Source organism: Scomber japonicus, chromosome 1 (assembly GCF_027409825.1).
Source record: "Scomber japonicus isolate fScoJap1 chromosome 1, fScoJap1.pri, whole genome shotgun sequence".
NCBI classification, from domain to species: Eukaryota; Metazoa; Chordata; class Actinopteri; order Scombriformes; family Scombridae; genus Scomber; species Scomber japonicus.
This window is the reverse complement of record NC_070578.1, coordinates 632,566-655,721: the sequence shown is the minus strand read 5'-3', so window position 1 is coordinate 655,721 and position 23,156 is coordinate 632,566. Positions and strand designations below refer to the sequence as shown.

Genomic DNA, 23,156 nt, shown 5'->3' with positions numbered 1-23,156 from the left:
CATTTTCTTCTGTCAAGGCTCAAATTTCCATGACCTGGAATGAGCAAAATCCATGAAGCCCAATAACTGGAAATTATGTGCATATGTTTCCCAATAAATATGAGCCAGATTGGCCAGATGATCATGCCTGTCACACTGCAAATCCAATTGACTTGAAATTGCACACAGATCCAGCTCAGTGTTGGTCTACTAAAAAGCCTATTGGACTATAAAGATCTGCCATTATGGATTTTTTGCAAAATTGCACAATATGAAAAACAGTTAAGTGACATCTACTTTTGGATTTTACTTAATCAATACCAATTTGGTGTACCGCCTTGTGGGACTGAGATACACATTTCTATTATAAATGAGCAAGATGGGTTGGAAAACATGGCCGCCATTAGCAAATATTGGCACTAAATCATTAACCATTTGTCCAATCATAATAAATTGGAAGTGCATAACTTCAGACTGTGATTTGGATTAGATTTACCAAAGCATTTGACCTAGCGTCTGACCTAGCAGATGCACCACAAATTCCACAAATATATATCTGAAAACCTGGTAGAAAGAATTTCACCAAAATTGGTGTTCATGCTCTATTGGCAATTATTACCAAATTCTGAAGTACCATATAGATCAGTACAAGTAGGCTATCACTTATATGCTCATAATTCAAGATGCCTTCGAACAATCCTGATTAAACTCACTGGATCTCCTGAACATACTTATATAGTTTCATACTGGTCTGATGAATGAGAGAGAAATGGCAGAACTTTGAGTGTGCAATTATGGAAATGCTGCATGCCTTGTAATGATGAAACAAGTATGTGATAGATCTTATTCTTACTTTAAACAGAATGAATCAAGCTGAAGTGACTTTGCTCACCTTTGTGATTCCTGAAAAGCAGCTTGTTGCTGCCCGCAGCTTTTAAGTTTGGGCAATCAAGGCACTTCTGTAGAGCGCAAAAAGATATGAACGAGATAATTGCTGCTTGCAGCTATATATGTATATATATATATATCTATATAGATACACATACATAGTTTTTTGTTGTTGTTTTGCTTGGTTTGCAAAAGAAATATTGGAATTTTCAAGTGTTCTAAATGTATACTTCCATGTTCACTCCCCATTTTCTTTTGTAAATATAAAAGTTCCATCAATAATAGAAATTGTTTTCTTATAACATTTAACAACATTAAAAAATGTATAAAAAAGGCGCTAGCTGGAATAAGGTAGGTGTGTTTGGTCATTAGCTCTTGTGTAGTATCTTCTTAGCATAGAAGTCCCTACAGGTTTCACAGCAGCGCTGATACCACCGCATGTCCTGACACAGGTTCTTCTCTCTGATCACATGGCAGTACACTGTCCACTGGTCTCCCATGCATTTATAGGTCAGAGCAGCTGCAATAGGAGGAGAAGAAGAGAGGCAGGAGGTCAATGCACAAAAGCTTCAACACAGTTACAGTTAGCTAAAACAACACACAAACATGTTTCTTTTTTTTAAGATTTAAGATTTATGTTTGGGCTTTTTGCCTTTATTTACATAGTAACTGGCAGACAGGGAGAGAGATGGGAATGACCTGCAGCATAGATCCCTGGCCGGATTCAAACCAGGGATGCTGTGTGGCATGCGCAGTAACCACTCAACCACTTCAATAAACATGTTTCTAATATAGATGTCTCAAATAGATTTTTTCTGATTTGATGTCATTATCAGCAGGACGATATTCTCAATTCCTCTTTGGTATTGATTTAGTTAGGTTTAGGCTAAAATAATTGGTTGAGGTGAGATGAGTATAACCAAATTTGAAGTTGCTCTGGTTAATTCACTATATTCACTAGGAATACGCTAAAATACAATGTCTGCAAATGACAAATAGTGCAATAGTGCAAATATTGTACAGTAAATTTGAAATGTTTGATTTTCTACTGTACTGAGGATATAGTGCCAATAATTTTGTAAGTCTGGACATGATACATGTACCTAATTTCGTTCATCAAGTCAAATTTAAAGATGCAGGCTTTCACTTTGAAATATTAGTACATATATTTTGCCACATCTATGTCCAAGACCCCTAAAACAAATATTTGTTCACCACTTCTGACACATTTGCAAAGTTTTATGAGTTTTAGAACAGCTTCAGGTTTAGTAAATCACAATGCGTGTGCTTAAAATATTTGCATTTCTCCTCCTTGTATTTTGCGCACTGGGGTAAAAACGTCCCATATTACATATTCATTATGGTAAATGTACTAAATGGACAGCGCATATTATCTTACACAGTTGCACTTCACAGTTTTGGGGTGATGTCAAGTTTGCACTCTTATACACACTGTTTCATTCTGTTCCGTTACACCATACAGAATGGACGGTTAAAGCTTCACTTGCTTACTTGTACAACATTATTGAAGAAGCAGTCTTCACATAAAATTCAAGTTTAGCCAGCATTGCTTCCACTGTATGTGTCACACTCTAAGTGCTGGAACAACACGAACTAGGAACAACAATTCTATTGTTACACAAACCTTTAGTAAATCAGGCCCTAAATGTTCATTATGTTGCTGCATATACATACTGTTGACGACACACTTTAAATTGAATGCAACCCCAAGGCAGCTTGGAACATAAGGCTTACTTCCTGTTTCTAGGTGGTGCAAGACATGTTGGTCAATACATTGAGTGGAGGTCGCCTAACATGCATATGCAATATCATGAATATTGGATATTGCATGAAAGGGTTAGATATCACTTCCTGTGTCCTGTGTACGATGTGGTACTTGAGAACACCCACAAATTACACTCATGTTGTTGTTGACTAATAAGTCATCTAGTCTATTAAATTTGTTTATTGTGAGTTGTTGTCACATTGTCTGTGGCTTTTGTGTTGTGTAGCTGTCTGGGTCAGTGTGATCATTATTGCTTCATCATGGTTCAAATAAAACAAACAAACAAAGGAATATACATTTAATATCAACTGATAGAATGGAGCTGTGATGAGCGTCTCACCTAGCCTGGGAGAAGTGATGGTGTTCACATTGATTTTCTCATTGCAGGTACCATGGTGACAGGGTCGGTAGGTTGGTGGTCTCAGTGTCACTGGGCAGTCATTACCATGACGACCAGTTACTTTATGCATACACTGGACCACTCTGGATTGCAGGCCCTTCCCACAAGATGACGAGCACTGGAATAGTCAGTGAGATGTATCAGTTATTACTGCTTCTCTATCAGATGGTTGTTTTCATTAGTTTACACTTTCAGATACTACAGAGTGCTTGTCATCTGTATATTGCATTGAGAGATCAGGAAGTGGTAGGTTTCCCTGATGACATGTCTTTGACCCCTATACTATTTGCTTCAGAGTTCACCCAGTATGAGCATTTAATGGCAAATGCTTATACTTCTGCGACTTCTGCAAATATAATCCAATGGGATTGTATTTAGGTTCTCTAGTGATATAGTATTGCAGTTCCATGAAGTAGATAGAGAAAATATATATATTAATGAACTGATCTTCACATATAAACAAGTGGAGTGCCCCTTTAATGACACAGAATTACAAGTGTTCACAGTTCTCTTTTCTATGAAGCAGACACCAAGTTCACTACTGTATGGTATGGTACTCTTACCTTGGACCAGTCTCCAGTCTTCCATTCGTAACATTTTGAGTGGTCCTCACAGGGCTCCTCCTGGGTGGGCTGGGACAGGGGATCACATAGACGCTGAGGGTTTGTACATGACACCGTTCGTCTGCGAAAACCTTGACCACAGTCTGATGAACACTGGAGGAAATGATGGAAAATTGAGGATAGATGGAATAAATGCAAAGGATGAAGCCTGAGGGGTGTGAAGAGATGAGAGAGTACAGCACTAAATGGGTTATTATAAATGGATCAGGCTGGTGTTCAATTATTTATTATTTGCTAACAATGCAACAACGAATGGAATGAAATAACAAAAAAAAAAGAACACTGAATTTGATCCAAAATCAATAGGTGACTGACCATAGTCCAATAATCATTCATAAAGCTCCTATTAATCAAAGCTGTTCTTACCTATGTTGAAAACTTTGACTCTTAGGTGTAGACAAGAGAATTATGTATGTTTTATCAGTCCGTTTTAGAGTTTAATCTGGTAGGGTTTAAGCATGATATGGTAACCTGACAGTCAAATTAAAATCTAAACTCACTAATCCTGTGCAAACTGCTATGAAGGTTACCATGGTTACCATGAGGGAAGAACAATATTCTCTTTAGATTATATCTGAGTGAGTAGAGAGGCATAGACATTAGTCGATTCTCCCTCTCACATTCTTAATTCTGAATAAACGCATTTACCGTCTGTTTGACAGGGTTCCAAAATGCAGCCTGACCTGTTATAAAAAACATTTTTAAGTAAGTACCATTTTTGTATTTTATTAAAATAATGCACTGTTCACTCTGAACCGTGTTGAAATGAAAAGATATGTTATTATAAAGCCATGTCGATGTTTGGTTTATAGTGGAACAAAACAAGAATGTTGTAAACAACTTTACTCGTGTTTACTCTACAAAGATATTCTTAATAGCCTGGATGAAATTATTGATAACCTTTACAAGTTGTAAGAAATTATTGATTGGAAGTGATACTTTAAGCAGACTATTGTGTTTTAATTTGTATCACATGTAATGTTTTTAACCTCATAGTCGTTCATGCAGTCAGTTTAAAAGGAGGAAATGACTCACTCTGCTGTTTTGTGCCACTGTTGTCATCATATTGAACATGGAAAACAGAAGGACAACTAGAGAATGATGTGAAGACACTAGAAAAAAGATAATAGCCAAGTGTGGTCAAGAGCTTGATGTTGCTGTGATCACTGTTGCCAATATTATTAAGAAGTTTAAGGCCCATGAAACTGTAGCAAACATCTGTGAATGTGGTTGCAAGAGGAATATTGCCCTGAGATTGAGCATAGTGATTGTTTGAATGGTCAACAAAGAACCGAGGAAAACTTCAGTACTGATCCAAGTTCAAGGTATAAGAGTTTCAAGTTGCACCATCTACTGCTGTCTGAGTGAAAATGGGCTCCATGGTTGAAGACCCAGAAAGAGCCCACTTCTAACAAAGAGACACAAAAAGTGGACTGGAATTTGCCAAAATGCATTTTGCCAATCCATTTGGGAGAGTGACAGATGAAAGACATTATAGCTGTTGGTACTCGATCTTACTGTTGAAACTCAACTTAGCACATGGCTCCTTTGTTTGCTCCACAGGCTAAGGGAAAATTACCCAAAGATCAAAGACAACCTTTTCAAGCCCCCTCCCCCAGACCTAGGAGAAAGATCACACTGAAACTCTGAACCCAGGTAACGCCTGGGATTCTCATCCCTTATTGGCTGATGAGACCCGACGTCACTTCAAGCTGATGACATCACGGGAGCTCTTTTCCGCTCTCTTGCTTCTTTTCCTTTGGTTCGTTCTCCTTGCTCTTTCACAGGCTACGTGCAGGCGAGGCATAAACTGTCCCGCCGCACCACCAATGGCAGAGAGAAGACGGAGACGCATGTCTCCTGTCCTTTTTCCTCTCTTTTTCCTTTCTTTTTAGAAACTTCAACTTATCGGCAAAGACGAAAATTTCCGCGTTCACATGAATGCACCGCATAGACGGATTCAAGAGGGACACGACTACAGATGCTGTCCTCAATTCCCCGGAGGAGGAAGGGAAACTCCTCCGTTTTGGGGTTTGTGGATGACCCATTCACATGGCCCAAAAACTGCTGTTAAGCCTGAGAGTTTCTGCTTCACCCTGCCAAAACAGCACTGAATCAGCCGAGGATCCGGACAGTGCATGAGGACCGCATCAGACTTTCCCTTACTGGCTTTGAATGCTACACACACTGCTCGCATCAAATCTACTGGTAGATCAACGAATAGTAAGGGGTTATTCGTCTGGGCGGAGCTAAATTGTGTGTTGTAATGCTAGTTAGCACTATCTCATTGCTGCATAAGGCTATTATGGCACAACATTATAGAATCTGCATAGTGAGACTAGTTACCACATTCCACTCCCCTAAATAATGGCTTCCCCATTATTATGAGTTCTTACATTTTTGGTGGTCTGTGATAAAGCCCTTATTGCTAAGGCACTACATAGCGTTCTGGTCAATCACAGCAATACATGAAAAGAAAATAACATCATACCTACCATGAAACATGGAGGATATTCAGTGATGTTTTGGAGTTGCTTTGCTGCCTCAGGCACTGGGTGCCTTGAAGTTGTGACTATCAAGGCCTTTTGGAACAACAGCCCAGTGTCTTCCAGCAAGATAATGACCCCAAACACCATCAAAAGGCACTCAAGAGTGGATGAGAAGAAAATGTTGGACCATTCTGAAGCTATGAATCCTGATCTGTATCCCATTGAACATCTGTGGAAAGAGCCGAAACTTGCAGTTGGGAGATTGCACCCATCAAACCTGAGAGAACTGGAGCAGTTTACTCAAGAAGAGTTGGCCAAACCACCAGTGGAGAAGTGTGGAAACCTTATTCAGAGTTACAGAAAGCACTTGAATGCAGTCATTGCCTCCAAAGGCGTTGCTACAAAGTGAAGGTTAACAATATTTTTGGCCATGCTGTTTTCATTTGTTTTGTTGTATTAAATAATATGTTATATTCAGTGTGAAATTACCAATGATGGATACCATATACTTCTGTCAGTTTCAACAGTTAAGCAGTTTCCCATATGTTGCACCACAAAATACATATTTTATGAGATCATACACAGAATGTTCAGAGGTGTTGCCTTTCTGTTTAACCATCACTATACCTTGGTGCAGCCCATTAGTAAAGAAAGACTAATGCAATTTGACTGTTTAGAAATGTACAAGGTCAGTAAATTCTTTATAAATATCCCCCCCTTGGTTGTTGTGTCCAAAACACATTATTGAGCCATCGTTTAGCCACCCTTTATTGCGTACTTGAAATAAAAAGAAGTTTTATACTAAAACAACTCCATGGACTCCACCTAGAACCTGAGTTGAACCAGGTCCAAATTCAACTCATCTAATCAGTCCAATTCCTGGGTGTCGAGTTTTGATTTTTTTCGGCTCTGTTTTGGATTGCATCTAAAGTCATTTACTCAGACAAACACTTAGAAAACTATCCCAACTTCTAAGCTCAATCTTTTTCAGGAAACAAGGCCTTAGAGCCAGAACTGGTTTTCACATGCCATCACCACAATGTGTGACCTACCTTTGACCACTCTGAAGCCTCCCACACAGTGAGGCAGAGGCGACCCTCGCAGACCTGCAGGACAGGAGGTTTCCTTCCTTGGCAGTATAGGTCTCTGGTGTGGATGAGTGAGCCGTTCTGTAGCTGGTAAACACAAACCACCTCCCTCTGCTGTAGACCTTTACCACATGTGACTGAGCAGGATCCCCACTCACCCGTCACCCACCTAAAACAAAGGGTTAGGGTTAGACAGACAGTCTCTAACTTAAACTACTACTTTCTGTGATTTCAAAGCCCATAAATTGTTACTTTGGCAATGTCATACTAATAATAACTTTTAAGAGGTCATAAATGTTATTACAAGATAAACATATCTATGACTTACAAGTATGAAACAGATTTAACTGTTTAATACAACTGTGATGCTGGGTGTAGGTTAGCGTCACCTTAAATTAATGTATTTGGGGTGGTGGGTAAGAAACAGCATGGGGACAGCTTCTTCAGAGCAACTTGTGTACTTTTAATCTCTGCTCAAGAAAAAGACAAGTGGCACCATGGCGACACAGGCAATAAACTTGATATACGTATGAGTGTGTGGCATATCACTCCACCCAATCTAAACTACAGTAAACCCTATGGACAAACTACATAGAAGAAGTAGTTCCTAACTAAATAACAATATAAAGAATATATTTATCAAATCATTAACTATTCTGAAAATTATCATCCAACCAATAACAAAATCATATCTTCTTTAAAACAGTTATTCACAAAAATAAATCTCATCTTACACAACTATAGAGACAATCCTCAGAAATGTTTTGAATATTGTGAAAATGTATTTAAAAGAAGACAGAACTGAAAATTCCTTCCACCTAGTCACCTTACACAGGGAAGTCAGGGTTTTTTATACAACTTTGCTGAATTTGGTTACCATGAGTTATTACGTTTAAAGTGAATTCAGACATTTTCTTCTAAACACATTAAATAGGTCATAAATGTATTTCTAAAAAAGGTGTAAAAAGCATTTCAACCATTTAGATTTGAATTGTGGAGCTAGGCTTCACAAACTGTGTTTCAACATTTCTGTGTTCAGGATTTAGTGGGCGGGTCTGAAAAGCACTGCTGCGATAGCATAAACCCTCCCCTGCTGCTATAGAGGTATAAAAACATTCAGCACACACTACTACTACTACTACAGTCTACAGTGTACAGATGTTCAGTACAATATCACATGTGGTCAAGAGGTGGCGCCTGTGAGGTGCCTTGACATGGTTTAGGAGATAGAAGAAGAGTGTGTTGTATCTGTTGAGAAGCACAAGTAAAGGTAGCTGTGTTGAGTTTACACAAAGTCTCTGGAGTCTGCTTTCACGCATATAAACGCTACCACAACATACAGTTAGCTAGTTAGCTGAGTTAGCCACCGAGCTTGCAGCCGAGTTAGCCGCCGAGCTAGCAGCTGAGTTAGCAGCAGAAAGCTCTCAGACGTAGCATCCATGGCTGTGTTCGAAACTGCATACTACATACTTCCATCCTACACACTACACACTAAACGACCAGATAGTAAGACTGTTTACTACGGTGGCCCTGAAGTGCAAATCACAACAGCAAATCACAAAACACAACAGCATTAGAGAGACTCACAACGGAAAAGGTAGGTACATGGTAGGTACCTACAGGTAGGTAGGTATTGGACAATGATGCCTCGTCCTGATTGAATGTACTGTCTGTCTACGCAAAATCTGTGTTATATTAGCAATGTGTGTGTGAAGTGTTGATGTACTGTACTCCGACTTGACAGCAGCAGATCCATGGTAACAGGCAAACAAAGAAAAAGTAGTTAAACCCCAGGAAATTTCGAGGCGTGTCATTGGACATGTCGGACCCCGAGCATAGCTGCCCGCTCGGTTTGCCGGAACCGATAACTCAGACAAAGTTACCGATAAAAAAAAAAGTGCAAGAGGTAAGAGTACCAACAATTTTTGTTTAATTTGTTGAAAAATTAAGATGTTGTACACAGAAAATTAGGTCCTCCCTCGATGGGGATCGTCTAAATACAGTATCTCACAAAAGTGAGTACACCCCTCACTTTTTTGCTAATACTTTATTATATCTTTTCATGGGACAACATTATAGAAATGAAACTTTGATACAACTTAAAGTAGTGAGTGTACAGCTTGTATAACAGTATATATTTACTGTCCTCTGAAAATAACTCAACACACATCCATTAATGTCTAAACAGCTGGCAACACAAGTGAGTACACCTCACAGTGAACATGTCCAAATTGTGCCTAATTGTGTCATTGTCCCTCCCTGGTGTCATGTGACTTGTTAGTGTTGCAAGGTTTCAGGTGTGAATGGGGAGCTGGGGCTGTTAAATTTGGTGTTTTCTCTCTGATACTTTCATACTGGTCATTGGATATTCAACATGGCGCCTCATGGCAAAGAACTCTCTGAGGATCTGAAAAATGGAATAGTTGCTCTTCATAAAGAAGGCCTAGGCTATAAGAAGATTGCTAACACCCTGAAACAGAGCTACAGCACGGTGGCCAAGATCATACAGCGGTTTTCCAGGACAGGTTCCACTCTGAACAGGCCTTGCCAGGGTCGACCAAAGAAGTTGAGTCCACGTGTTCAGCGCCATATCCAGAGGTTGGCTTAAAAAGATAGACGAATGAGTGCTACCTGCATTGCTGCAGAGGTTGAAGAGGTGGAGGGTCAGCCTGTTAGTGCTCAGACCATACGACGCACACTGCATCAAATTGGTCTGCATGGCCGTCGTCCCAGAAGGAAGCCTCTTCTTAACCTGATGCACAAGAAAGCCCACAAACAGTTTGCTGTTTGTAGTTTACACTTACTACACGATAACCCACAATGCATTTCGTCCCTACCCAAGCTGAAATCAGCAGGCTGAAGCGGATTTCATTTTAGCTCTAACTCTATAAATATATCACTTTATCCACATTTTAGGTGAGAAAGTAACCCTTTAGATCCACAATGTGACCCTAATTTTTCCAAATAACATCTGCTTAAAGTTTTGTTCCTGCGAATTCAGAGCTAACCGTAGTGAGTAACGCACTTCCTGTCATTTTCATAAACTAAAACACCCGTTACCTTTTATTATTAAGAAAACCATAACGATAAAATTGGTGCTTTTATTTTGAAAACAGGAAGTGATTATACCCTCGCTATAGCTAACTTGAAACCACCGAGGTGGTGATCTGTGACGTTTGTATTTTGGGTTTTTTTCAGAAGTTGCGTTGCATCTTGGGTAATTTGAGTGTGAGTAGTCAGCTCTTGATGCATACTCTGCATTTCTGGTGAATCTAGTAAACCATCCAGGAACTTCTCACATACTCTAAATCACATACTACACAGTTAAACACACTACATACTTATATAATGACGTCAGAGTTAGTACAAGTAGTAGGACAGTATGCGGTTTCGAACAGACCCCATGTTTCTGGTAGAGGTGGTGACTTTGATTGACAGGTGACACTTGGTAGGGCGCGGGGTTTCAGCGAACTTGATGGGCACTCCCACAGCGTTTGGGAGCAGAGAAAAGAGTTTTACACAACTTTGAAGCCTAATTTCATATATTTGGCCCATTGATCTCTAGAACACATATTTATTCTTACTTTACAAGGACTTTAAGAGATACGGCAGTTATGAAGTAGTATGTTGGTATTTCACTAACAATGTTGTGGGGTTATTGGTGCCATGTTTCAGACAGTGGTTGCATTAGACTTACTCAATCCTCTATTATCACCTGACATTTTAATTTACATTTTTAAGATGATAAAACATATTTAATAGCTTTTGTTTTCATTTTTGAATAATTGGTGCAGCTCCATCCCTCTGTGAACTGAAGCGTTCACTGACTTGTTACAAAGCATCCAGTGATTAGGGGGTCAGCACCCAGAAACCCAGAGGCATTGAGTCCAATGTGAAGGTCAGCAATTATGCCCACATGCTCCAGAGGGATTTTTTTTTGATAGGTTTAGCTTCCTCCGCAAAATTGAACAGGTTTGCCCGTGTGAGCATAATGCAACATCACGTAAAGCCTCACTGAATTTTGCCTCAGCCTGACCTGGCCCAATAATCAAGTCCTCTCTGCTCACATGTTATCAGATGTTGCGTTCATCCTCCACCGCATCAGTCCCTCTCTTTTCACCTTGTTCATCAACTCTGTCACAATTATTGGGCTTTTTAAAAGAAATTCCGGACAATCAGCTGCCATGGCATGCTATCAGCTAGTATGTAGCAACGGCTAAAACCACCCGGACAATGCACAAGACTAAATATAGATTAATATGCGTACTTGCCACCAACTGGACAGTAGAATGAATAATTTAAAGTCACGGTTGATCACCCTCAATGTAATCTGTCAAAATACTGATAGCCTTCAGACCACTGTTCTGAAGGCTATCAAAAATTTAAAAAAACAGTCAATGGGGGAAAATATTCGGTTAACACGACCTGTGCTTTCCTCTGGAATATAAGAATTATCAACCAAAAGAAGCAAAAAAATTAAAAAAACAGTCAATGGGGGAAAATATTCGGTTAACACGACCTGTGCTTTCCTCTGGAATATAAGAATTATCAACCAAAAGAAGCAAAAAAATTAAAAAAACAGTCAATGGGGGAAAATATTCGGTTAACACGACCTGTGCTTTCCTCTGGAATATAAGAATTATCAACCAAAAGAAGCAAAAAAATTCTAAAATTTCCCCGGTGCAAATGAACCATATAAGTCTAATCAATTTAATCCAATGTTTCGATATGCCTAAAGCACATAAAAACTTAAAAACTGATTATATGCTGTCCATAACGTATGAATACTTCAGTACTTTTAGCTTTTGAGATATAAACTTAAGATTTTTCTTTATAAGTTTTAATACTTAGAAAAATGTATATATGTATATAAGGCAAAAAGCCTAAAAATAAATCTAAAAAAACAAAACAAAACAAAAAACTATATAAAATCACTGGAATATGCAAGAAAGAAGAAACATAATAGCATAAGTGTCCTGAAGGAGCTGAACATTTTGATATATTTATGGTTTCTGTGCCTCAAAGTATGGAGAAGTAGATAGTTTGCCAAAAAAATACCTAATAATAACAATAATAATAATAATAATAATAACTGCTCCCTTGTGGTAGAATTTTATGAAATGTTATACACCTATGCGATGTCACATTGTGTTAATGTTTTCAGTATTTGTCCAAAGAAAATATGTGTGATATTTGTATGGTTTCTGTAGACAGAAGTATGTAGCGAATGAGAATAATAAATAGACCTTAAAGAGCACGAACCCAAATAAATAAAGCTTTTAAGAGCAAAATGACTTGTCAGTATTAAAACAATAGAACAAAGTGTGAATACTGACAGCAACTACAAAATGCTCAAATGCATTGCACTGCACTGCTGAGAAACCTGGAATTTTAGAAGTTGGAAGTTGAACTGCATTACCTAAAGAAGCTAAGAGATGAAATACAATGCTAGAAAAGATGGAAGGTAAACTTCAGTACTGTAAACACTGTAAGTTGAAACAAAGAAAGAAGAAATACTACATAAATATCACACAGATGAACTAAACACAAAGGTATTGACCTGAAGAGCTCAGCTGACAATACAGAAATGTCAAAAAACCATATTGGAATTATATTGGCATTATGATTCATATGCTCATTACTATGAGCTGAAACTTTCCTGTAATAACAAGGTTACCATATTAGGCTTTAATTTTGAAAAAAAAATTTTTGGAAATGCCACTGTGTGTGTGTGTGTGTGTGTGTGTGTGTGTGTGTGTGTGTGTGTGTTTATAAGTTAAACTCTCCACAAAGATAGAAAAAGTTTTATGTGCCTCCAACAGACTTTTTAACCAAGTTAGGTATTTCAAGCTATGAAACACATACACAATAACAAACAGCAGGAAAGTGAAATAATGTCAGACTTCACGGGTCCTTCAGCCAGACAGTCTATTTTTATAGCTTCACAGAATATATTCTTGTCCCATTTGTCCCTGCTTCCTCTTTCCTTTTTCTTTCTCTTTGCCAGTGTTTTTAAAGCATGCCTAAGTCTCACATTACAAGCTTAGAAAAACATTTACGCCTCCTCCTACTCCCTCCGTAATGTCAGTATCTGTCTCCTTATCTTTGTGTGCAGCTCATTATTTATCATCCACTGTTTCTTCCTCTCAGGTGAAAGACAGAATCATTGTGCAGGTCAGAATGGTGATGTAAATGTGTTTTGCTGACAGAAGCAGCAGGGAGCACACCAAGAAAGAAAGAAATGCAAGTGAATGCTACTGTCCAATATAATTTAATCATTGTATTAAATTACAAATTTAAAATGTTTTTTGAAAGGCCTGTTGTCAATGTACTGGACAGACTATACTGGCTATAACAGCCTGAGAGTGAAAGTTACCCAGCAAATACAGGTGGACCTGGACAAATCAGTGAGGGCCAGATAGGGGCCAGATCAAGTTTAGTGATTAGTCAGATCAGGCCCAAAATATCAATCTATTTAAACTAACATTAATTCTAGAGAAAAGAGCACATTGAAGAAAGCAAGCAAGAAAGGTTTATTTATACAGTAGGCTACTTTTGACAGGCAACAATCACAGAGTGCTTCACAGTGAAATAAATAAGAACAAAGACACCAGATCAAATATACAAGGGGACCAGACGTAAGAGACAATTCAAAACATAAAATATCTGTATTAAAGTAACTTAAAGCTGCAGTCTGTAATTAAGAAAAAGTGGACTTAGCCAGAAAATTTCAGCCTCCAGGTCCCTCCTTCTTCCTCTCTGGCTGCAGCTCTGCCTTCTAAGGCCCTCCCCACAGAGGACCCTGCCTTGCACGTGAAGGCTCGTCCCCACAGTAAGAGAGGAAGCCTGTTTGAGTCAAACAGGCTTCCTCTCTTACTGCTTTGCTCTCACTCAGTCGAGTGAGAGCAAAGCAGAAGTGTACAGGGGAGGAACACTCCTCCTTGCTCTGATTGATTGTTTTGATTCGTGCGCGGTGGATTCTTGCAATTCATTTTACGACCACTGGGTGGACCCAGAGACAGTTTACCTGTATCTTAGCAAATATAACACAAAAATACTTACAGACTGCAGCTTTAATGCTTGTCTGGTCAGATGGGTTTTTAGCTGCTTTTTCAAAGAGTCCACAGCATCCAAGGATCTCAGGCTTATAGGGAGACTACTCCAGGACTTTGGGGCTGCCGACTGGAAAGCACAATCTCCCTGAGTCTTAAAATGTGTCTTAGGTACACTTAGGGATGTAACAGCTTGGCTTGGATGTGGTTTATGAAACATTTAAAAAAGACACTCTTGACCACATTCAGCAACTAGAACACCTCGACGAACTAAAAACCAAAGAGCTGAAGTGGCTGAAAGACAAATGTTTTGATCTGGAGAGCAGGGGACGGGGGCAAAATCTGAGATTTATCAGTGTCCCAGAGAGAGCTGAGGGTTAATCTCCCAATAAAGCCCTGTTTCCACCGCAGGAACTTGAGGGTAATTTTACAGGGTCGTTGGTCCCTCAAAGGAACCTCTCCTGGAACTTTTAGAGGGTCTAACAGAGTCCCTGCCTCGGTCTAGGTACTCCGTTCAGCCCCAAAAAGTTCCTGGGTGGGGCTTGAGGTTGACTTGGTGCTGATTGGGTATACTCAGTGGGATGTATCGTCAACACAAAGCGCCAAACTAAGCAGCATTTAAAAAAAACTCAGCAGAAGAAGAACAGTAGTAGAAACCACCTGTAAAGGTTCCGTCTTCTAAAATTTAAAGTGGAAACAGGGCTTAAGTTTATGATCAAGCTTGTCCCAGGGTTCCTGGAGGCTGAGGACCTTCCCTCTCCTGTAGTGACTGAACATGCCCATTGATCTCTAGCACCCAGACCTAAAAAGGGAGCTAGGCAAAGACCCATCATTGTCTGGCTACATTAGTACGCACAAAAGGAGAGGATTTGGGCCTCGCCAAGTGCAGGGGCCCCCTTATCTTTCAAGGTGCTCCAGTTCATATCTACCCTGATCTATTGGTGGAGATAAGCAAGTGAAGCAAAGCCCAATACAGTCTCCACTACTTGTGGTCTTCTCAACCTAAATGGTGTTCAGCATCAATCTCAAAACCACTGCTTCAGATCATACACCATAGTCCATTAAAAAGGGTCCATTGTCTAAACAAGAAACCCAGTCTTTGTGATTGGATAGGGGATAGATAGATAGTTTAACACGGTGGAGTGTAAGGTGTAATGGTACCATGAGTCGAGGAGAGGATGGAGAGCAGCTGACTCGCCAGGTGTGTCAACACAGCAGGATGAAGGCAACAATCAACAAATGCAGAATCAGAATTGCAGTGTGTGATAACTCTTGAGATCTGATATTGATCAGGCAGAGTGACTAGTATGAAAACGTTTTCGTTAATTTTAGTAAAAAAGATTGGTGTTCCCCCTGAAAATATTAAGGAAGGTGAGACTGTCCTTGTGTGTGTGTGTTTCAGAAAATATCCACTCAGGGACTTCCGGTGAGCCACGAAGCAAGATGGCAGCAACACACTCAGCTCCTGAACAAATTCCCCCTTTTTTTGTGTTAAAAGTATTTACAGATTGTTTTCTTAGACATTTCGGGTTAGGAAAGTTTTAGATAAAACTATGACTTCCAGGAAAGACCAAGCTTCGGCCAAAAAAGACTTAATAAGCAAGCGGGCTCAACAAGCTGATTCGGCTGAAGACATTGCTACACTAATCAAGCTAGCAATCGCCTCTGAGAGGGAAAAACTCCCAGAAATGGTAGCGGTCATGCTGGAGAAATCGCATGGAACACACGGCAGAGAATGGCAAAATTCTCTGGTCATTAAAAGAACAAGCTGACATTCACGCCAAGAAGTTTAGATCCGTCTTTAATCGTATGGATAACATACAAGTCAGCCTACGCAAGAATGAAAAAGAAACGAATGACTGTGCGGCTGAGGTAACAAAATTGCAAAAAACGTTGGACGAGCTAGAGGACCGGTCCAGGAGGAATAACGTGAGGCTGGTTGGACTGCCTATTGGAGCTGAGGGAGACGACCCGAGAGGCTACCTCCAGAGAATGCTTCCAGCTTGGATACCGCAGCTGGATGACCTCTCTCCACTGGAGATAGCTCGAGCTCATCGGATCTACACAAATAGCTCGCAAAGACAACGTACCATGATCTTCCGACTTCTACGTTATACTGACCGGCAGGCTATCCTGGAAGGAGTGAGGAAAGCGAAACCAAATCTCCCTGATGGCACCCGCTTACAGTTTTTTGCAGACTATGGCCCCGGGACGATGCGGGAGACGCAAAAATACAAGGAAATTCGTGCTAAGCTGTGGCAGAAAGGGATCAACGCATTCCTCATATACCCTGCTATCCTGAAAGTGACCTACAAGGGCAAAAACATGTCATTCAACTCAGCGGAGGAAGCCGGCGAAGCATTAAAGGATTCGGCGCTAGCAGGTGATAAAGATGGAGACCCGCAGCGGGACTCACCTACCTCTCAAGAGGACCGGGAGACAAAGTCAGAGCTAGAGGCGGACAGAGTACACAGCTTCCTTACTTGAGTAAAAGTACAGATACCCCTTGCTAAATTTTACTCAAGTACAAGTAAAAGTACTACGGTCAGATGTCTACTTAAGTAAAAGTACTGAAGTACTTGTTTTTAAAAGTACTTGAGTATCAAGAGTACATTTTCTAAATATTGCATTACTACTGCCACAGTGCTTACATTTATGTATAGAAATGTCCTAGATGGAGTTATGAAAAATGTTAATGTTAATACCTTGGAGAATGTAAAAGGAATTGAAAGTAAAATCAAGTCATTTTCATCCCAGGCCGAGATGGACCTGCTGCGTCTTCTTCCATTGTTTCCTCCATGGTTTCTTTCCTTCCTTCCTTCCTTCCTTCCTTCCTTCCTTCCTCCTTTCCTTCCATCCATCCTTCTCTCCTTACTTTCCTCCATGGTTTCGTCTCTCATCTATCCTGACCATGGAGTTGACTTTGGCTGAAGGTGATTGCTGATAGGCTGTCCCAATCAGTGGTGCCTGCACAATCCAATCACGTTTGAGAGGGACACGACAAATTGAGTTTTTTTGGGGTTTTTTTTAGTAGAAGTAACGGGTACTCACAGTTATGGATAGAAATGTAGTGGAGTACAGAGTACAATATTTGCCTCTCAAATGTACTTGAATAAAGTCATGAGTACTCCCCAAAAATGATACTCGAGTAAAGTACAGATCCCTAAAGTAAAGTACTGTACTCAAGTAAATGTACTCCGTTACTGTCCGGCTCTGGTCAGAGCATTGAAAACTCTGTGGGATGAGTATAAAGGCTATATGTAATTTTGCTAGATTTCATGGATGTTTGGACCTACTACTGAGGGTTGTGATGGGGATTGCAAACTGCGGTAAGGATATAATTGTTTTAGGAGTAGTATAAAGCAAAGCATTGAGAAGTAAATTTGCTTTAAGTAGGATAAAGCAGACGGTAGTTAAATCGTTTGGTTGATTATCAGTTTAGACCTAAGGTTTGAATAAGGTAGTAATAGTTTAAGAGTTCAAACAAAGATGTTTTTAACATGGTTTGAATTGACAGAAGAATTTGTTTTAAATGTAGACCTACATTATAAAGGATATGTTGGTAATGAGAAATATTCATAAATATCAGAGTTAGGTACCTAATTTCTGAAGTTTTATTAACTGACCCATATAATTTTATTATGTTTTATTTTTATTATTATTAACATTGTTTTTATTATTATTATTTTTAATTTTTCATTTTAATTTTAATTGTAATTATTATTATCGTTGTTATTATTATTATTATTATTATTTATTTATTTTTTATTATTATTATTTTCTTCGCCAATTCATTTAAGGGGGGTTGAGGGGTGTCTGGTGCTTGACATTGCTAAGTGACGCTTACGGATGATAAGACTAGAGGGGAGTGATAAGGGGGTAGAGGGGGGCAGGGATGGTGAGGGGGAGAGGGGAGGGCAAAAGAGGCGCTCCACCACCAACGCACTTTTCCAGGGAAAGACTGGCAACAAAGATAAAATAGAGAAGTTTTTTATTATGTCATTCAATGTTAGAGGAATAAATTCTCCCTACAAGTGGTCAAAAATATTAGACTTCTTACGCAGAAAGAACGTAGACATTGCATTTCTCCAAGAAACACACCTGAAACCTAATGATGTCTCCAAAATGCAAAATCATTTCTACAAACCAGTGGTAGCTGCAACTGATGGTACTCGCACAAAAGGGACTATGATAGTAGTAGTGTGACTAGCGTAGTATTAGCCTGACAAAGAGGGGCGGGTAGCATTTTCCTGTACATCTATCCAGGGCAAAAAGGTTGCTTTTTTAAGTTTGTATGCACCAACCATTTTTGAAGCAGATTTTTTCCCTTCAGTCACATCACAATTATTGAAGTTGAATGATTATCAACTATATGTTGGTTCTGATATGAATGCCTGAAAGAGATTGCAACCTTGATAAATCATCCTCAGCGGTATCAAGCTCTCAGGACTCTGCCTCCAAAGCACTTAACCTTTTTATAGCTGACTTGAATTTAACTGATGTGTGGAGAGTTCACAATCCCTCTGTTAAAGACTTTACATTTTTTTCCACAAGGCATAAAACCTTCTCAAGAATAGACTACATTCTTGTTTCTTCCCAGCTGTCAAACTTAGTGGATATAGAACTCTTACCCAGATACATATCTGATCACAACCCAGTTATCTCCATATTTAATTATGGAGGAATCAAGAATAAATTCAGTAGATGGAGGTTTTAAAAAATGAAGAATTTCTAAATCAACTAAACTCAGGCCTAGAAGAATTTATTAAGCTTAATAAAGACAGTATTTCAGATAAAACCATGGTTTGGGCTTTGGTCAAGGAGTTCATACGAAAAATCACCATAATGTTCAGTTCCCATCTTAAAAAATACAGGTTACTGAAGATATCCACCCTGGAGGAAGAATGTAAGACTTTGGAGAGTGATCTCAAGGAGAGTTATAACATAACAACTGAGAATCATCTTAAAACAAAACAGGCAGAGTTAAATGATTTGTTGATGCGCAGGGCAGAATATATGATACACGTAACCAAACACAAATATTACGCAGAAGGCAGCAGGCCTAGCCATTTGCTGGCGTTGACACTAAAGCAGCAAGAAGCAATATACCAGCTATTAGATGTACTAAGAGGGGAATGGTTACTTCAACAGTGGAAATTACTGAGACCTTTAAAGATTTTTATAAAGACCTTTATACTGGTGGACCACAGCCCTCTGAAAATGACCTCTCTAATTTCTTTAGTGGGTTAGACCTGCCTTTACTATCAGAAGAGGATACTCAAGAGCTAGATTCAGCTATTACTTTGGAGGAATTCCTTAAGGCGGTAAAATTAACAAATAAGGAACGCACCCCAGGTATAGATGGGATTCCAGTGGAATTATATCTTGCACTGTGGGATGTATTGGGACCACTGTGGTTGGACACTTTAAATTATGCTATTGAACAAGGTGCTTTTCACAGGGACCTAAACACGGCCTTGATCACAGTTATCCCTAAACCTGGCAAGGAGTTAGGACTTAGAGTGTTCCAATCACCGTCCAATGTCCTTAATGAATGCGGACCTCAAAATATTCCCTAAAGTTCTGGCAAGAAGGCTTGAAAGAGTAATTGGAGATATTGTTAGCACGGATCAAACAGGCTTCATCAAGGGACATTTAGCCTCCGATAACGTCCGTCGGCTATTACACATATTAAGTGCTTCACATAAAGTACCACCTGCCAATGGCTTGCTTTTTTTAGACGCTGAGAAAGCGTTTGATCGCCTGGAGTGGCACTTCCTGTGGAGGGCAATGAAGGAATTTAGGTTTGGCGATAAATTCATCAAGATGATTCAAACATTATATGCCAACCCTTTAGCCCGAGTATGTGTCGGGAGAGGTATGTCAGAATTGTTTGACATAAGACGGGGCACAAGGCAGGGGGATCCACTGTCCCCTCTATTGTTTACCTTATCCATAGAACCCCTGGCATAATTAAAAAAGAAACAATCTTTACAATCAATACAATCTTACCAATTACAGTTGGTTCAACATCGCACTCTGTTTCGCTTTATGCTGATGACACTTTAGTTTACATGGCAAATACCCAACATACACTTCCCCATGTTCTAACAGAACTGGAAAAATTTGGATGCCTATCAGGATATAAGGTCAATCTTTCAAAGTCAGCACTTATGTTGCTTAACAAAGATCAAAGTAATATATTTCTCCCATCCCAGATAAGTGTTGTAAAGGAGGTTCTCTATCTGGGTGTTAGAATCAACACCTCCCCTATGTCGGTAGCAAAAATAAATTATTCCACAATCTTGACAAAAATAGAAGAGGATATAAATAGATGGAAACATTTACCAAGCTCAGTTCCAGCCCGCATTTCAATTATCAAGATGAACATTTTACCAGCTTATAGTTAGGGCTCTTTGAGCTCTTGACTTCTCCTCTCTCCTTCTCCCTCTCTCTCTCTCTATCCATCCATCTATATCCATTAACATTCATGTAGTATTAATGCATTCAATAACCTAAACTTCTTCCCCGGAGTTGTCTGTGCTTTCTCGTCTCACAGGTAATCTGGGCCTGTAGACATCCGGATGATAGATTCCAGTCCCGGACCTTCTAGCTTCATTGTTGATTTTCATTGTGCTTCTCTCCTCTATCCTTCCTTTCTCTCCTCTCAACCCCAACTGGTCGAGGCAGATGGCCGCCCACTTCTGAGTCTGGTTCTGAGGTTTCTTTCTGTTAAAAGGGAGTTTTTTCTCGCCACTGTTGCTCATGGGAATGTTGGGTCTCTTTAAAGTTAAAACCTGAAGAGTTCGGTTTAGAAGCAGCTCTATGTGTAAAGTGCCTTGAGATAACTTTGTTGTGATTTGGCGCTATACAAATAAAGATTGATTGATTGATTGACCACGTATCAATTTTGTAAGCTCAATGATACCACTTGCACCTCTTGTAGGATACTGGTAAAAATTAGATGCGTTACTAAGAGGCTATGTGTGGAACAGCAAACGACCACAAATAAAATGGGTAGCACTTCAGGTTACTAAGCTTGATGGAGGAATTTTAAGTTATACCACTGGGCATTTGTGTTGAGAAGCTTTAAGCACTGGATAGATGAGGACAATGTTTCTGCAAGGAAAAATATAGAAGATGAATTAATAGCGCCTATTAGACTGAAAGACTGCAATCCTTAGTTTTTCTGAGTTGCTATCTCAGTTTAACGTTGATAAGCACTCTCTTTTTTTTAACTTTAGAATAAGATCAGCTTGTAAAGCCTACGGGGTTCCCTGGGGGTCAGAGTTAAAGGATCATCCCATTTTTAGCTGGATATGCCACTCTCCAAAACGTATAGGGTCATTTTTATATGATATATTGAATTCCCATACATTTACATCTACGCCAGGAATGAAAGCCTGGGACAGAGACATAAGGACTCTGGGACAAGAATTAGACTGGAAAATTATTTGGGGCAATGTTTCCTGTGCTGGTAGGGAGGGAAGATGAGAGGGAGGGAAGGGGGCTTAAGTGTTGAAGGTTGATGATTGTACATGCATAAACAAAGTGTTGTGTTTGCCTATGTTTCTGGCACTTCAATAAAAAAATTAATGAGAAAAAAAAGAAAATATCTGCTCAAAGAAAGAAAAACCAGAGAGAGAGAGAGAGAGAGAGAGAGAGAGAGAGAGCGAGAGAGAGAGTGTCTCACCGGTACTGGCAAGGGTGAGAGTTGCAGGGGCGTATTTGGGGCTGTGGCCGGTTCTCAGGTTGACAGTAGCTATTGTTGACCACTTCCATGGTTTTATTGGCTATCCTCATACAGGAAACCACTGTCCTCCTCTCACCTGTACACACACAAACACACACACACACACACACACACACACACACACACACACACACACACACACACACACACACACACACACACACAGGCAAAATAAGGAAATCAGCCTTTTGACTTTGTTACCTCTGAGTCAGTTTTAGGCACTTTGGATGTTTACATTCTTATTTATTGATCAATACCGAGTACAGAGCATGCAGCATGACAACAATCCCAAACATGCAGCCATGGTAATAACAAATGGTGTGCCCCCCACAGAGCCCCTCTTTTGCCAAACATTACTGAGATGAAAAACTGAAATAATTACTGGACCACAAGAGGTCCGGGCATCAACTGTTACTGTTAATCACTGCTACTCTGAGGACATAAAATGCACATAATGTATTTAGTGATATATGAACTCATGGAGCAGAAATACACATTACACAGGTTATACTATATATTATCTGGCTTTTATGGGGGGTGTCAGCAAAATTTTATGTTCATCACCAACCAAAGTGCATATCTCCCTTGTGAATAAAATATCCTTGTTCTTGGTGCTTGTGTGGCTGGACGCTGTGAACAGGTTGCTACAAGGAGAGCAGATGGATCTTTTAACTGGAATAACTGTGTTCAAGAATCTGGAGAATCCATCTTCATCACACAGAGTGAATGCCACTTCACCATTCCAAAGAAACACAGAAAAAATTGGACTTATATGTAGTTGCAGAAATGACCAGATCAGAGGCCAATGACAAAACCGACTCTATTTCAGTATCTGGGATCATGTACTTGAGGAGATGCAGTCACAGCTTAGTGAGTGTTGGCCACTTTGGCCACTGAATCTCAAGCACTTGACCCAGAGGGTGAGACACTTTTGAATGCAATGGCTATAAAGCCAATCATGGACTTAACTAATGCAGCAGTAGTAGAATGTGAATGAATTGTTGCAACACAGTATATGACCAAACTCAAAAACAACAGACAAGTGGACTATTAAAGTACTCCTGTCACAAAATACTCATGCGGAGTGTGTTGTTGGCT

General features: G+C 39.6%; 1 protein-coding gene across 1 annotated transcript in view; it reads right to left on the bottom strand.

Annotated features, from left to right (window-relative positions):
* Positions 1 to 1,232: 1,232 nt before the first annotated feature.
* adamts17 (ADAM metallopeptidase with thrombospondin type 1 motif, 17) overlaps positions 1,233 to 23,156 on the bottom strand; it is a 160,401-nt gene continuing 138,477 nt past the window's right edge. The window contains exons 19-23 of the mRNA XM_053324532.1: positions 21,999 to 22,134; positions 7,218 to 7,422; positions 3,617 to 3,769; positions 2,994 to 3,171; positions 1,233 to 1,387 (exon numbers count right to left, since the gene is read on the bottom strand). Coding sequence (XP_053180507.1) covers positions 1,236 to 1,387; positions 2,994 to 3,171; positions 3,617 to 3,769; positions 7,218 to 7,422; positions 21,999 to 22,134 — 824 coding nt within the window. The 3' untranslated portion in view covers positions 1,233 to 1,235. The remainder of the gene's footprint in view (positions 1,388 to 2,993; positions 3,172 to 3,616; positions 3,770 to 7,217; positions 7,423 to 21,998; positions 22,135 to 23,156) is intronic.